Genomic DNA, 15,784 nt, shown 5'->3' with positions numbered 1-15,784 from the left:
TCACTGAGACCACGCGAATCCACGAGGGTGGCGGTCATCTCAGTGCCCCCTCCCTCTTCCGCGTTGTGGCTCCGTCCACTCGCAGTCAGCAGCAGCAGCAGCAACAGCGGCGGCTGTGGTGGTGGTGGTTGATGGTGGTGCGTCCGCAATCTCCACCGTGACCACCGTCTCGTAGTCAGATTGGGCAGTCGGTGAGGGCCAGAGAGAGTCAGGGGCAGGGGCACCGTGGTGGTGGTGGTGGGGGGGAATTGGGAATGTCCACTTTGACAAGAGCGTCCTTGTGAAAAGGAGTCCACCGATTGAGAAGAGTCGGGGGCGGTCACTCTAATCGAGAGCAGCGTTTCGGTACTCTGTGCACCGTGCGCTTGAGGTGACGAATATGCTCCAAGAGGCAGGGATTGACGAGGTCTTCGGTGGCGTCTTGAGGCACGGCTCTCCATAGCACGGGCCCGTCAGGCAAGGTCCAAGGGGCTCCTCCATCGCCAAGCTCACGAGTTGGAGGCGGACGGACAGACAGCGAGAGGAGACAGCAACAGCCGCCGGGCAATCCACCTGGAGGCGACACGATGGAGGGGGGCGACTGCCTGCTCGGCTCCGAGCTGCGTGTGAAGCGCAAGACGTGTGAGGTCCTCCTGGCCAGCGACCGCATCTCCTGGAGGCCAACAACAACAACCACAACAACCACCACCAGCAGCAGCAGCAGTGGCCCCAAGGCTCGGCGAGGTGAGCGCCTGGACATGCCCCCCCCCCCCACAGACGCCAGTGATCCAGTGTCATTGACTCAGTGCTGCTGCACATTGGAGATGTCACATTCAATTCACTCACACAGCAAACACTTTGTTAGAACTGTTCTCTTAACAGCCCTGTTGTGTTTCGTGTGTTGTCCCCCCCCCCCGCACGGTTTGCTAACGTACGGTGCGAAAGAAGTCCAGCATACACGACGTGTTTGCTGTGTTACGTGTCAATTGAGACATCCTTGCAAACGACCTCTGTGCGCCCATGGGGATTGTGACCAGTTTTTCTTGTCCTTCCCACCCTCGCACCTCCGATTAGCACGGTTGGCTAACGTACGGTGCGAAAGAAGTTCAGCATAGTACATCTCGAAATGAGATTGTGTCTGCTGCTGCTGCTGCTTGCTTTGATTCAGGAAGCTGCATGAAGGTTTTAAAGTTGTTATTGTGCTGCTTGCGATGTTAGTGCTACCTATGATCGTATTCTAATATGTGAAAGACGCGTAAAACCCCGGCATCGTCAGCATAATCACCACAGAATAATAATGCCGGCTGTAAAATCACGAGTTTCTAACAACAACACACAGACGTATGTCAAACATCAGCATGCGACAACAAACACAACCATCAGCAGTTCCCGAATAACTGTGTAGTTGTCATCTGGTCTGAAACTTGAGCTAATCTGGCCGACTGACACATCTCACCGACTGATGCAGCATTTTTGTTCGTGCGTTTTGCAAATATATTCAGCAGCTCGATGCGAATGTCGAGGTCTGCTCGCCACTAAGCGAGAGAGAGATAGAGAGGGGGGCATGCAGGGAAAGAGTTGAGAGTTCGTGGAGTTTCGCTCTTCCTCCTCCTCGGTTGAAGGAGCGCAGGTTACAGTGGGTTTACTGCGCGGTCCACAGTTCGGTTTGCATGGCCACAATAGCGCCACTGGGTTGTGTCTTTAGATTTCCATTCGTGAAGGAGATGCGCGCATCGGCCCTGGTGATGTTCTGAACCAGGGGTGGGTGACTGACTGGGTGAGTGAGTGAGTTGATGGTTGAACTAGGGGTGGGTGACTGACTGGGTGAGTGAGTGAGTTGATGGTTGAACCAGTGGTGGGTGGGTGACTGACTGGGTGAGTGAGTGAGTTGATGGTTGAACCAGTGGTGGGTGGGTGACTGACTGGGTGAGTGAGTGAGTTAATGGTTGAACCAGGGGTGGGTGGGTGACTGACTGACTGGGTGAGTGAGTTGATGGTTGAACCAGTGGTGGGTGGGCGACTGGGTGAGTGAGTTGATGGTTGAACCAGTGGTGGGTGGGTGACTGACTGACTGACTGGGTGAGTGAGTTTATGGTTGAACCAGGGGTGGGTGACTGACTGACTGGGTGAGTGAGTGAGTTGATGGTTGAACCAGTGGTGGGTGGGTGACTGACTGGGCGAGTGAGTGAGTTGATGGTTGAACCAGTGGTGGGTGGGTGACTGACTGGGTGAGTGAGTGAGTTGATGGTTGAACCAGTGGTGGGTGGGTGACTGACTGGGTGAGTGAGTTGATGGTTGAACCAGTGGTGGGTGGGTGACTGACTGACTGGGTGAGTGAGTTGATGGTTGAACCAGTGGTGGGTGGGTGACTGGGTGAGTGAGTGAGTTGATGGTTGAACGAGTGGTGGGTGGGTGACTGACTGACTGGGTGAGTTGATGGTTCTACCAGTGTCTTAGAGGAGGAATCAGACGATGTATTTATACTGGATGAATCTGATAAGCTATAAAGCTCTTAATCACAGATGTCCAGTAGGGGCATGTCAGAACGTTACAACAATAAACAATAAAACACGATAGGAGTGCAAAGTCTAGGAAGTGTACACAAATCACTTTGGGTGACTGACTGGGTGAGTGAGTGAGTTGATGGTTGAACCAGTGGTGGGTGGGTGACTGACTGGGTGAGTGAGTGAGTTGATGGTTGAACCAGTGGTGGGTGGGTGACTGACTGGGTGAGTGAGTTGATGGTTGAACCAGTGGTGGGTGGGTGACTGGGTGAGTGAGTTGATGGTTGAACGAGTGGTGGGTGGGTGACTGACTGACTGGGTGAGTTGATGGTTCTACCAGTGTCTTAGAGGAGGAATCAGACGATGTATTTATACTGGAGGAATCTGATAAGCTATAAAGCTCTTAATCACAGATGTCCAGTAGGGGCAGGTCAGAACGTTACAACAATAAACAATAAAACACGATAGGAGTGCAAAGTCTAGGAAGTGTACACAAATCACTTTCAGAAAATATATATACAAATAAAAGTAAACTATATTGTTTTTATCTTACCAAGTAAATCTCACTGCGCTCTGAGGTTGTCTTTTTTAGCTGTTTTATTAGAAGCGACCGGGCCACAAATTATTGGAGGAATGTCAAAGGCAGGGAGGAGGAGGTGTGCGGATGATTTGTGCGTCTCGAACGAGCTATACTCTCTGGTTCTTTCGGTAAAGTCACGTAGGTATAAAATAAATCACGACGTTTCGATTGCAACACAAGCAATCATCATCAGGTGGGAACACCGCAGCAAGACAAATTTCTTGGATTCTTGCAGTCACGAAAGCTTCAAATCAAGATTAACTCGAACGAGCTGTTTGCCCAGTGCTCTTCCCAACGCAGCGCTAGTACAAACTGTGTTAACATCGCCTCCCAATCGTGTTTATTGTCAGTACCATTATCAATGGCTAAATATACTACCTTCACCAATATACGGTCTTTTGAAAGAGTGAGCAGAGTTAATGAGTAACATCCAAAACACAAACTTGAGATCCAAGTCTCGATGCAGATAGTAGTCTCAAAGGCTCGCCGGGATGAGACCCGAGTTAGTGCGAGAGAATATTCACACACCACTGTGTGTGTATCTGTTTAGAGGAGTTTGTCTTAATGAGCGGTGGTGTAGCGGTGAGCGCTACGCTGCGCTATGAACCCGGTAAAACGAGTTCGTATCCCGCTCACGGCCACCAACACCCGTGACGATTATCCGAACCGGTCCTGGCCCTCCCCTAGGTCGACTCAGCCTCAAATTAGTACCTGGTTCATTGTGTAAACATCGCCACTAAGGAGATAAAGGCGGTCGGGCGTGGTGTGGTTGACCACCCACCACCTCGTGCACCGTGCCGGCATTCATAGGTACTCGCTCAGAATCTGAATGTTTACTGGAGGAATCCCATGAGCTATGAAGCTCTTTCCCCCACAGATGTCCAGTAGGTGCTCGCTAACATCTCACAGCCGTTAAGACGACATGGGGGGGGGGGGGGGGGGTTGGCTTCGTCTCTGTTTGTCGTCATGAGACTCGGAAAAGGCCCCGCGGTCCCCCAGACACTTGTGTGTAATCGAACGACTTTGATGTGCGGTGAGTGACATCACTGGCGTGCCGAGAACGCGCGCGTGTGTGTTGCTGGTTAGTTTTGTTGTTGTTGATTGTCCTCTGTACAGTCCTGCGTAGCAGCAGCATCACCAAATAATTGATTTTAATATCGAGCGATTCGCGCGTTAAAAAGTCACGGACATTCACCCAATCTCACCATCACGTTTGACTGTGAAATAAATCATGAGTTTGTGTACGGCATTGCCTCTTTGTGTTAATAAACTGGGTTCTCATATTTTATTTGGAGTGCTGTTGCCAATAACAATTTGGTACTCTATCAGCGTTTGATTAACAAGCCTCACTCAGCTCATGAGACGCTGGAAAGTGGAAACTGATCCAGAGTTTTCTCGCTAATGTAAACAAACATTGCTCGATAATATCGTCCCGGAAATTCAAGAAGGCTGATGGACTACAACTTACTGCATGTCGATTTACATTTGGAGACACAGGATCTAGAGAGAGTTCTGGCTCTGTATTTGTTTTTACCCATAACGCTCCACGGCGATGTTGTGTACAATTCTGGCCATTGTGTTGTCATCAGTGTGCATCCAATGGGGACACCATTCGTGTGCTGTGAAGAAGGACCATTGCCCGAAACGTCACCTGGTGTACACCTTATTTTGCGAGTGTGTTGAGTGTTGTGCGTGTGCACCACTGCCAATGAGACCTCGCCGTTTAGTTCTGTAAAGCACTGTGACTACTTGGATTGTGCTTTCCAGGGTGTGACTTTCTATGGTTCTTTTTTTATATTTCACCTTTCTTAGACAGACGAATTTATTGAGAACTGGCAGAGCCGGTTGAGCTACGAAGTTGTTAGGGTGACTATCTCAAGCTGAATGTATGTTGAACTTTTTTTAGCACCGTACGTAGCCATCCGGTACATGGCATAGCAATGGCCGAAAATTACATTTTACCTTTTATATTTCTATAATGTTAATGTGTGCGTCATATAAAAGTAACCAGATCTCAATTAGGCAGACTAAGGCGCACTTGGAGTCAGTAGGATTCCAATAGCATTGTCCATGGCTGAAAGAGCCACCAACTCAAAAACCGCTTCTTCATTTGGTGGAATTGCCCCCCCCCCCCGTCTCCATTATCTAAACAGGCTTTACTGGGCTGCCTTGTTTAAGTTGGTGTTTTAAATTGGCCTCGACAGATCTTTTTTTCACACAGAAAAGGATAACAGAGAGAATAGTGACTTCACAAACCAGCGGCAAGTAGGCCATAAACCCATCCATGGAGACCGTTCAAGCGTGCGCCCGTCACGCGTGTGTTTGCCAAGCAAAGGTCGTAATGGAATCTCCGCATGTTTATTGTTGACGGGGCACTCCACGTTTCATTGCCGGTAACGCGCTCAGCCATCTGGGTGGAGTGCGCGGTGTGCAGTGGTTCGTTTGTTGCACAGAACCTGGCCACTCAAGTTCAATTCCCAGCCACTCGAGTCCCAATTCCCAGCCACGGCTCGCAGCAGTGGCAAGTGGTATCTGAACTGGTCCTGGGTCCCTACGCCCCCCCCCCTCTTCACCAACTCACATTGACCAGTTTGGTGTATAATTATATGTTTTTTGTTCCTTTTAAGACAGTATTATTGACGAACGTGTGTCACATTTACGATCACACAACCCACCCCCCCCACACAAAAACCAACATGGGCATGGGGTGGCCTTCATCCAGCAGTGGATTGGCAAGGGGCTGTACATTTATTTTTTATTGTCAGTTTATTTAGATTACGCGGCATGTTGACCTTGCAGAAGATTTGACCTCCAGGGGGCCTTACCCACTGTTTAATCTAGATGGGAGGTGCTCTGTTACTGGGAGATTAAACATTGAATACGATTTAAACAAAGTGCCCTGATCAACCGTACACACTTAGAGTGCAGTCGGAATGACAAAGGCAGCCTTCCAGGTTCCACGTGCCTCCTGTAATTCCTTAAATGCATTAATTGATCGCTTCCTACACACACACACTGATAAGGCAATGTTTTTTAGGCAGTGAATTTAACATTCTTGGGCTTTCAGTTACAAACTTGCAAGCTTGTCCACTAAGTGAGATTAATGGGCCCTGTGCAGATATTGGATGAGGTCTTATTTTGGTTTTGGACCCACACCACATCGCGTCATCGTGTATTCAACCGTACATCGAATTCCCATCCAGCGTTTGTTTGTCTTAAATCAATGCTGCTGAAATGATGCCCTCCCAGTACGCCATGCGGCTGATTGATCGTCTAAAAAGAGATGCATATATGAAGAACGCATAGTCTGATTATTTATCTTGTTACTTATATTCTCTACAACGACGCTAATGGTTATTTTCAGTTTATCACAGGTTCCATTCCAATCTGTGCCAACCCATAAAGCAGGGGTTTGGAGCTTACGACCAACAACTTAAATTCTTATGGCTTACGGCCCCATGAGGCTGACCACACACATTCCTGAATCAGTGTTCAGGCCAAACATCCCATAATGCGGCACCCTTTTAATAGTGGGTCTCAAGACACAGCAAGGTTCTTCCTGAGCAAATAAAGGACAATTGTCATTCAAACTTGAAGACGCCGCCTTGAGGAGTGATGCACTAAGCAATGACAATAGGCAGCTCGCGGGGTCTCTGCTCACGCCGCTAGCATGGGGGGGCGGGGGGGGGGGTGAGTTGCTGCTCATTTCCATTGGCGGCCCCGAGCTGTTTGTGGAATCGCTTTGCTTCTGTGGTAGGCGTCAGGACATGTTGTTCTTGTTGTTGTTTATATTGAAGTTTACTATTTGGATTTTCTGCCTTTTACAGCGTCTGGAGATGCCTTTGTAATTTGAAACTTGTATTAAATTTCGATTTAAAGCTTTCGTGACTGCAGGGATTCATCTTCTTGGTTCTTTCGGTAATGTCACGTAGAAGGAAATAATAAAATAATAAAAATAAAACATAATAAAATAATTCTCACGACGTTTCGGCCACAACGCAAGTAGCCGTCTTCAGGTGAGAATTATTTTAGTATGTTTTATTTGTATTATTTTATTATTTCCTTCTGCGTGACTTTACCGAAAGAACCAAGAAGTTGTATTACATTCTTGGGTGGAGCGGTGGTGCAGCGGTTGGCTCACTGTGCTGCAAACCCGGCGAGGTTTACTTCGTTTTCCCCAGCCACGGCTAACATCAGTGGCGAGTGATACTTAAACCAACGTTCACCAGGCCGCACTGAAGCGGCGTGGTGAAATGTGGCCAAACATCCCCCCCACGACATAGGTAGGCCTATCATCCAGTCGTGCACGATAAAAACAGCCCCCGTAAGTAAAATTTACAAAGACCTTGGGAAATCACTCTCAAACACATTCCGTGCTTTTGTTTATTGAGACTGATTACATGAACCCTTGCTATAAGTATACTCTCTGGAAGCCAACCGACAGTGCATGATGGCTTCTCTTTGTGGATTGCTCAGGTTATTTTTAGGGGGCACGCTTTTTGAAGCAGCGGTGTTTGCTCATTTGCACAGCGCTTGAATGCTTCAGCTGTCTGCAGGTCTAACCGGTGGCGTGCCACTGCTTGCGCGTATTGTTGTAGGTTCCATTGTCACGTGAATGCCATGCTGGGAGAGACAGAGGTGGCTGGAACGCATTGCGGAGCGCAGGGAGGGGGCTTCCTTTTGCCCCTTGGGGTTGTGGGTTCGGTTTGAATTTAATCTCGGTGGGGGAAATCCCACCGACAATAAACAAGCTGCAGAGAAAGACACGGATTAGAACCTTTGTTTGCACACACTCAAAGTGCAAAAATAAAGATCACCCGTATAGTCTCAACAGACTTTTTGGGGCAAGTGCTGTGAGCGAGTAGCACCTATGAAGGCCGGCACGGCACACGAGGGGGTGGGTGGCCAGCACCACGTCCGACCGCCTTTGTCTCCCCAGCGGCGATGTTTACACACCGTACTCGGTAGTCATTTGAGGCCGAGTCGATCTATGTACGTGTGTTGAACTTCATTCGCGCCGTACGTAGCCAACCGTGCTAAACGGAGGTGGGGGGGAAGGACATAGTGGAGGCATTATCACTTGTTGATACTAATAAAATCTGTGGCGCATGCACACGCACTCGCCTGCGCACACGCACGGCTCGTGATACAGACGTGAAGATTCTAAACGCCGGTTTTTCACGACCATGTCAGTGTGACGATTGTGAATTGGGGCCACGCGGTAGTTTTACGCGCTAAAATTATTGTCATTAACCCACTAACCACCCGACGAGATTGCCCCATCTACAACGATGGCGTTCTCTCCATCTTGTCAAGGTGTACCGAGGCTTGAGGCGGTAGCTTAACGTCGGGCAGCAGCAGTGGTGGTGGTGGCTACGCTGCTGCACGCGGCTGCCTGTAATCCAGCCCTGTGGAGGCAGCAGCAGTGAGGGATGGTGGATCACCGCACACACCGCGGCTGTTGCGAAAAACTCCCTTCCCGTGAGCGTCGAGACGCCCATATCCCCCCCCCCGCCCCCATTTAATTATCTACAAATGTTTTTATTTTTTAAGGTTTCTTTAAAACATAAAGAAATATGCAAATGAGAAAAAAATGGTAGGGGTCAATTAATTGGGGGGGGGGGGGGGGTCACAATACATATGGACTACCACCCTGTAGACTCCATGTGTTTCCGCCTGCATGGGATAGAGTGTTGTCCCCTCGCACGCATGGATTTGTTCCAGGTGCTCTGGTTTCCCTCGGTCGTTGGCTGAAAACATCTTAACACTTTCATGTTGGACCTCCCGATTAGCACGGTTGGCTGCGTACGGTGCGAAAGATGTTCCACGTACATATACACAGAGGACCGCAGAGCTTGGGCAGAAAGTGTCTCCAGCTCACCCGCCTGGCGAGCGTTCCCACTTATCTGTGGCTCCTCCTCGCGCCTCTTGAGGCATTCCCTCTCTTGGAGAGCGAGCGAATTTTTGTTTTGCGCGGCGATGCATTGTAAGTTGAAATGACTTGTCTGATTTGAGCAAGACGTGGTTTAGACGCGCGTGATCAGGGGGGGCGGGCGGTCCACTGACGTCATCGCTGCAAGTGACGCGTTGCAAGGTTCGGGAGTTGATGCTGCACTCGCCGATGATGATACCAGGCAGGGCACTCCTTCGCTGTGACCTTTAACTGACTGCCTCTACTCATTAACACAAAAGCTTCGGGCTCATATTGGCAGTCTGGAACGCGTAGCCCGGGTTACTTACGCTACAAACCCGACGGGGTAACAGCCATGCGTGCGTTGGCCAAATTTCACGTAAACGCGCACAGGGTTGAGCCTGGATAATAAGTGCCTGGACGTGCAACGTTGAGCACGTGAAACAAACCACAAATCTATTCTTGTCCTGTCACCGTGGGCTCTCCCCACCCTCCGTCACCGACCCGCACTGCCCAACACCTTGCGGTCAAATAACCCCGCTCGCAATCCGCACTGGCGTAGGGGAGGCGGTGGTGTAGTGGTGAGCGCTGCGCTGCGAACCCGGCGACCCCAGTTCCATTCCCGCTCACGGCCACCAACACCGGTGACGATTATTTGAACCGGTTCTGGGCCTCTCCTAGGTGGACTCGGCCTCAAATGAGTACCCGGTGCGGTGTGTAAACATTGCCGCTGGGGAGACAAAGGCGGCCGGACGTGGTGCTGGCCACCCACCCCCTCGTGCGCCGTGCCGGCCTTTGTCGACGGTGCTACTCGCCAACAGCGCTCGCCCCGAAGGTCGACTGGGGCTACACGGAGGTCTTTGTCGGGGCGTGGAGGGGACAGGTGAGGGGGGGTGAGGAGGGGGCAAATGCTCCAGATGCCTTTCCCTTGATTAAAATCCGGTTGTTTGAGATGTCACGACCGGCGGTGGGGGGGGGGGGGGGGTTGAGGGGTGGGGGGGCAGACAACAACGTCACAGAGCCTGTGGAGCCAAGTCCCGCCTCTTTCTCCACCCCGCCGACGTCACAACACGCACAGCGGCACCTGACGACGACGCCAACACCTCCGCCCACCGCACAATTTTTTCCCGTTTTTCCTGACAGCCGTAATTTGTCACCCGACCTGTCACCCGTACGATTTACTACCCCGTATTCTTGTGCAGGGAAGTTGAGTTTTCAGGTCCATACGGCGTACAGCCGTTTCAATACGAGCAAAACAATGTTTGTGTCTATTTGTTTGTATTTCTCCTTTGTGATGGCACTTTGTAGGATGAACGTTGAGATTTATAAAAGCACGGGGTGACTAATAATGTCTGAATTGGTCTGTAAAATGAGGTAGGTACAGATAAGGGGTTGGCAGGTGTGTGTCCGTGAGACGAGATGAGCAATTCTGGTGGATTGGCAACCGCGTGCACGAGTTTTACGCGAGCTTCAAGCCATGCGCGTTGCTACGACGCACAGGAGGTGCAGCGGTTCGAGCCCAGGGTGGTGGCCCTGATGGAATTTCGTCCGCGATGTGATGTCGGTGTTTACGACGCGATGTCAGCCTCGCGCAACGTTGCCGCCGTGTTTAGCGTTTTTCGTAAGGTTTATAAAACGATGAAAGTGGCCCATCGACTTTTGACTTGGGAGGAATGAGATTTGCTGACCATCAACTGGAGTCACCGACCTTGCCGTCCCCCAGTGTTGTCTTCCCGGTCGCCTCTTCAAGAAGAAGAGTTTCAGTTTATTTTAAGCAGTCCCCTCCCTCCTCCTCCTGGATCTCTCTTGAAGCCTCGCCTCGTCTCCACTGCCCATTATCTTCCCCTCCCCCCACCCTCCCATCTCTTCCCTCCCCTTCCCTAACCCCTCCGCACCCCTCTATCGTGGTCTCACCTCCCCCACGCTCCCCTATCCCCTACGAACCCCTCTATCGTGACCATCTCCCCTCCCCTAACCGGTACGTCTACCCTCGATGGTGGCCACCCATTCCTCATGCCTTGCACGCTCCTGCCATATCAATCTTAATTTTTTCTCGTTTTACCGTATTTTTAAGTTATGGTCAAAGGTGCCCAAAAATATAAAATCACATTTGATTTATTGGATGGATGACCCCATTTAGCCAGTTGCCCCAGGGGGGGTGGGGGGGCTATTTTACGCACAGCAGCAACCACACAACAACTTTCAGCATTGCAGAGGAACGAGTACAGCGGTCATTAAGGAATATTGCAGAACTCGCAAACGCGGTATATGACTGGTCGCAAACGAGACGCATGAACAAACAAAAACCGACACATAATGTGAGAGCCCAAAACGCGGCAGATGAAAGTTACGCACACCTGTGCAAGTAAGCGTTGATGTTGACGGTGTTGACGGTGACGTGAGGTACGGGATGCCAGTCGGCATCGTTTGTTTTTTTGCCTCGGAGTTAAATAAAGAGGGGGAGTGAAGGGACGGAACCAAGCTGTAGATGAGCGGCCAAGGGTATCGCATAAACGTGGAGCAGCAACGGGGGAATTTTTAGTCGGAATAATGAAGGCACGTTTGAGGCTACGGGGGAGTGAGGGAGGGAGTCAGAAGTGATACCGACATCTCTCAAGAGGAGGGCCCTCTCCGATGCATCCTCTGTTGGCCCGCGGCCGGCCTCACGTTTGTTTGGCACGACAGCTCGTCACGGCGCTGCGTGCGGCACGGCCACGGGAAAAAATTACCTCTCCGCAGCCGGGGGGAGGGGGGGGGGGTGCGCCCCTTTAAGGGGCCCACTAAAAAGGGTCGCCGACTGCACAGGTGACCGGCTCGATCGGGAGTCCGCCGGCCTGCAGCGAGGTCACAACCGGTTGGGGGGGGGCGCAGATTGGCGTCCTTCTCGAACGTGACTTGAGCAATTGCTGTCCTGCTCCCGTGGTGACCTTCAGTGACTTAACTCTCGTCGCAGAGTCAAGCTGCGCGGGAAAATGTGCTTTATTGACGGCAAAAAAGATGTGCGATTTGTTACTTGTAGGGATCGGTCTCCCCCATCATGCCTTGCACCGCCACGTGACACCGCCACGCCGCTTGTATGCTGTAGCAGAGCCTCGTTTTAGACTGCCAACTCAACAAGAGTCAAAATTGTGACCACGTTTTTTCAGAATCAATCAGAATCTTTATTTACATTGGAGGAATCCGATGAGCTCTAATGCTTATTTTCACAGATGTCCAGTAGGAGCGGGTTAGAACGTTAAAACAAAAAAACTATAAAACACAACACAGGAGTGCAAAGTATAGGAAAGGTAAACAAATGACTTAAAATATATACTGTATATGAATAAAACAAAATTTTGTTATCTTACCGGGTAAAGCCCACTGAGCTATTAGCTTATTTTTTAGCAGCAAGACAACCGCATACCAGTTTCATCCTTGCTGGGAATCATCAGCAAGGGATAGCCACCATTAGGGCAGTGACACGGTCTAACTGGTAGCACGTTCACCGCTTGCGGTTTGCATCAGAGGTTCGCGGTTTGCATCTGTCAGGCCTCCCTGATGATTTGCCGTGGGTGCATTAACTGTACAACACACATCATCATCAGCTGCACAGTGGACGTTAAGGGTCACGAGGCGTTATTCGAACAGGGCAGCCCACTTGTGTGCAGGCCTCACGGTCCAAAATTGCCAACTTTGAAAATTCACACTGCGCTTTGAACCCAGCGACCCGAGTTCAATTCCCCATCACCGCAACCAACAACCGTGACGATTATCTGAACCGGTCCTGGGCCTCCCCTAGGTTGACTCAGCCTCAATTAGTACCTGGTGCAGTGTGTAAACATTGCTACTCAGGAGACAAAGGCGGCCGGGCGTGGTGTTGACCACTCACCCCCTTGTGTGCAGTGCTGGCCTTCATAGGTCCTACTACTTGCTAACAGTGCTTGCTCCAACAGTCTATTAAGGTTAAACGGGTAAATGTATTATCATTAGCTCTGGCGACTCGCTATACAATGAAGATTGTACCGGCTCTTGTACCGGCACGGTGTGGACTTTGAATGCAGAAGTGGTTAGTCGGCGGAAATGAATCGCAAGGCTGCCGAAAGTAAACCTTTGTCAGAATACAGGTCCTGTACGGAATTAATCTTTTCTACAAAGTTCAGCACAGCACCGCGCTTATCCTTACGGCCTGCCGCCACAGTCGCATGGTTATCCAGTATTGCAGTATTGGGGCACGTGATGGTGATGATGATAGGCCAGCGGTGGATAAAGCGTGTCCTCCTGATGGTAATGCCCGGTCGGTAACTCTGGCGAGGTCCTACACAGTGCACCACTATTATTAGTAGCAGTGCCCCCGCATAGTAAGTTTTAACCCCCACCCCATCGAAGGCAACTTAAACAATTCCCAAGTGGTTACTGATCTTTCTCTGCGCCCCTACAAACTACGGGCTTGGGTAGCCGGGGTAGCAGCGTTAACCAGCATCCTCTCCCCACGCAGACACAGGTGCCGCTGTTCTTATCTGGACCTGACGGGGTCAAGCCGTGTTAGCGAGCACCTGTTGGAGGCAGCACGGCACAGGTGCTACGCGGCTGGGTCCAACGTCGAGCTCGCCCAGCCTTGTCTGTCTCCCCAGTCACCGGCCATATGAGATAGCGCTCATTTACGACTTCAGTGACCTAGGTAGGTCTTGGTGGGAGGTGGGGGGGTGTACATGGCAGGTTCATGTTCAGATGAGGTTTAGTGCAGGTGGTGAACGTTTTTGACCAGTATTCAAACCAAAGTCGCTGAGATTGTAGTGCATTGTGTGAACAATCATCGTCTTCCCACTGCACACAAAATAAGTGCAAACTCAACTATGAACTGTTTAAACTAAACAGTGTTTTATTTGATCAGGTTGTGCCCACTGAGCTATGCGGCTCTTTTTCAGAAGCGACCTGGCCACAAATGATAGCTCAACGAAGTGGCTCATCACGTGGATATTTATAGCAGCCAAATACACTAAACGCGTGTTTCTGAATGTGGAGGGGAAAACCAGAGGACCTGGAGAAAAATCCATGTGACCACGGGGAGAACACACAAACTCCAAATATACAGCAGGCGTATGGGTTGGGATCGAACCCACGACCTCCTGCATACCAAGCGAGGTAGTTAACATCTCGCCACCGCGGCGCCCCAAACATTGGAATGGCGTGGCCAGCACCACACATGGATCCCCCCTCCCCAGTGCTACCCACCGCTGGAGCTGCGTTTCCGACGGTGGTCAGGTTCGGCGAGGGGGTCCCGCACGGCTCCGATGTCGGAGTGCCGAGTCAGCGCCACGGCTAACACCCTGGGTTCCAATCCAGGCAGTTGCCCGGCCATTATCGAACCCAGGTGATCAAGTGCAGTGAGTGGATGGTCTCAGCCCGGTCACCAATGACTGCACAAACAAAACCAAAAATACTTGTCAAATTTTTGGTTCTCACTCAATTTAAGCATAGGTTTCTGAACAGCTCCGGAAATGTTGGTTTCTTTTGCATGCCACGAAAAAACACCCCACGACAGGGGGGCCATATGGAGGTATGGCCTCAGAGTAAGAGAACAAACCCATGGAAGCTGTTCTTCTGCGACGACGTCTGTCCTGGGCCACCCTCTCCGCGAGAATTGCGGCACTCGAGTTTTTCCCGTCGCGTGACCACCTGGCTTGGACGGAGGGGAACATCGCCTGGCGTGGCGTGACATTATGCAATCACGCAGCGGGGGGGGGGGGGTGCAGGGTGAGACGTAAACGGGACACAAAGCACGGTGCGCGTCGGCCTTTCCATCGACAACTTGAGGGACAAAATGTCCCCCGCGCAGACACCAGCGCGCGGTGCCACGACCACACCTTTGTGTCCGTGCACCCCCCCCCCGCCGCCCCCCCCCCTCCCGGCATTGGCGAAGGTCGTCCGTGTGACTTTGTGACACGGTTTTCTCGCCTCTCCACCCACTGCGGCGTGGTGACAACAGAGCAACGATGCGGAATTGGATTGTCATACTCTTGGTTCTTTCGGTAAAGTCACGTAGGTAAAGAAAATAATAAATTATATTGATCAAAGATAAAAAAAAATCACGACGTTTCGATTGCAACACAAGCAATCATCATCAGGTGTGAACACCACAGCAAGACAATGTATACTAAAGTGGGAGATATGCCAGGAGGCTATATAAGTCAAAGAGGGGGGGGGGTGGTGGTGGGAAACGGAGGGGGTGGGGGGGATAAGGAGCGAGGGAGAGCGCCTCGTGACTTTACCGAAAGAACCAAGAGTATGGATCCTTGCAATCACGAAAACTTCAAATCTAGAATGGATTGTCATAACCTAGTATGTACGTATGTACTTATGTATGTCAAGATTCTTCCGCACCGTACGTAGCCAACCGTGCTAATCGGAAGTGCGGGGGAAGGACAACAAACTAAACACAAAAAACAGTTCTAAAGAAATGAGTTTTAAATTTCGATTTGAAAGTACACAGCTTGTTAGGGTTTGGTGGGTTTCTTGTTTTATTTGGAGTGCCGGGCTGATGGATGGACGTTGTGACGTTTGCAGCAGATAAGGTTTAAAAAAAAAAAACATCTTCAAAGGTCAAACGTTTGAAAAATGTCCCTCCAATTACTTAATTTGTAGAAACCACGTAGCAGCATCGCCACCTACTGGCAGACCAAGGCCCGTTCGCAAGCCGGTTCTGCATGCGCCTTGTGCCATGTAGGGACAGCTGCCACTGGGTGGGGTGGGATCCCCTTGGCTCGGCTGCAGCAGGACGTAGAAAGAGTTGAGATGCAACGTGATGCCATGTGATGCAATGTGATGCCAGGC

At 50.8% G+C, this 15,784-nt stretch overlaps 1 protein-coding gene across 1 annotated transcript in view; it reads left to right on the top strand.

Annotated features, from left to right (window-relative positions):
• The first annotated feature begins 110 nt into the window (after window positions 1–110).
• Window positions 111–15,784, top strand: part of CERK (ceramide kinase) — a 34,900-nt gene continuing 19,226 nt past the window's right edge. The window contains exon 1 of the mRNA XM_061574088.1: window positions 111–723. Coding sequence (XP_061430072.1) covers window positions 567–723 — 157 coding nt within the window. The 5' untranslated portion in view covers window positions 111–566. The remainder of the gene's footprint in view (window positions 724–15,784) is intronic.

Source organism: Lethenteron reissneri, chromosome 54 (genome assembly GCF_015708825.2).
Source record: "Lethenteron reissneri isolate LAM-NWPU_2019-01 chromosome 54, ASM1570882v1, whole genome shotgun sequence".
NCBI lineage: Eukaryota > Metazoa > Chordata > Hyperoartia > Petromyzontiformes > Petromyzontidae > Lethenteron > Lethenteron reissneri.
This window is presented reverse-complemented; position numbering and strand designations above follow the sequence as displayed.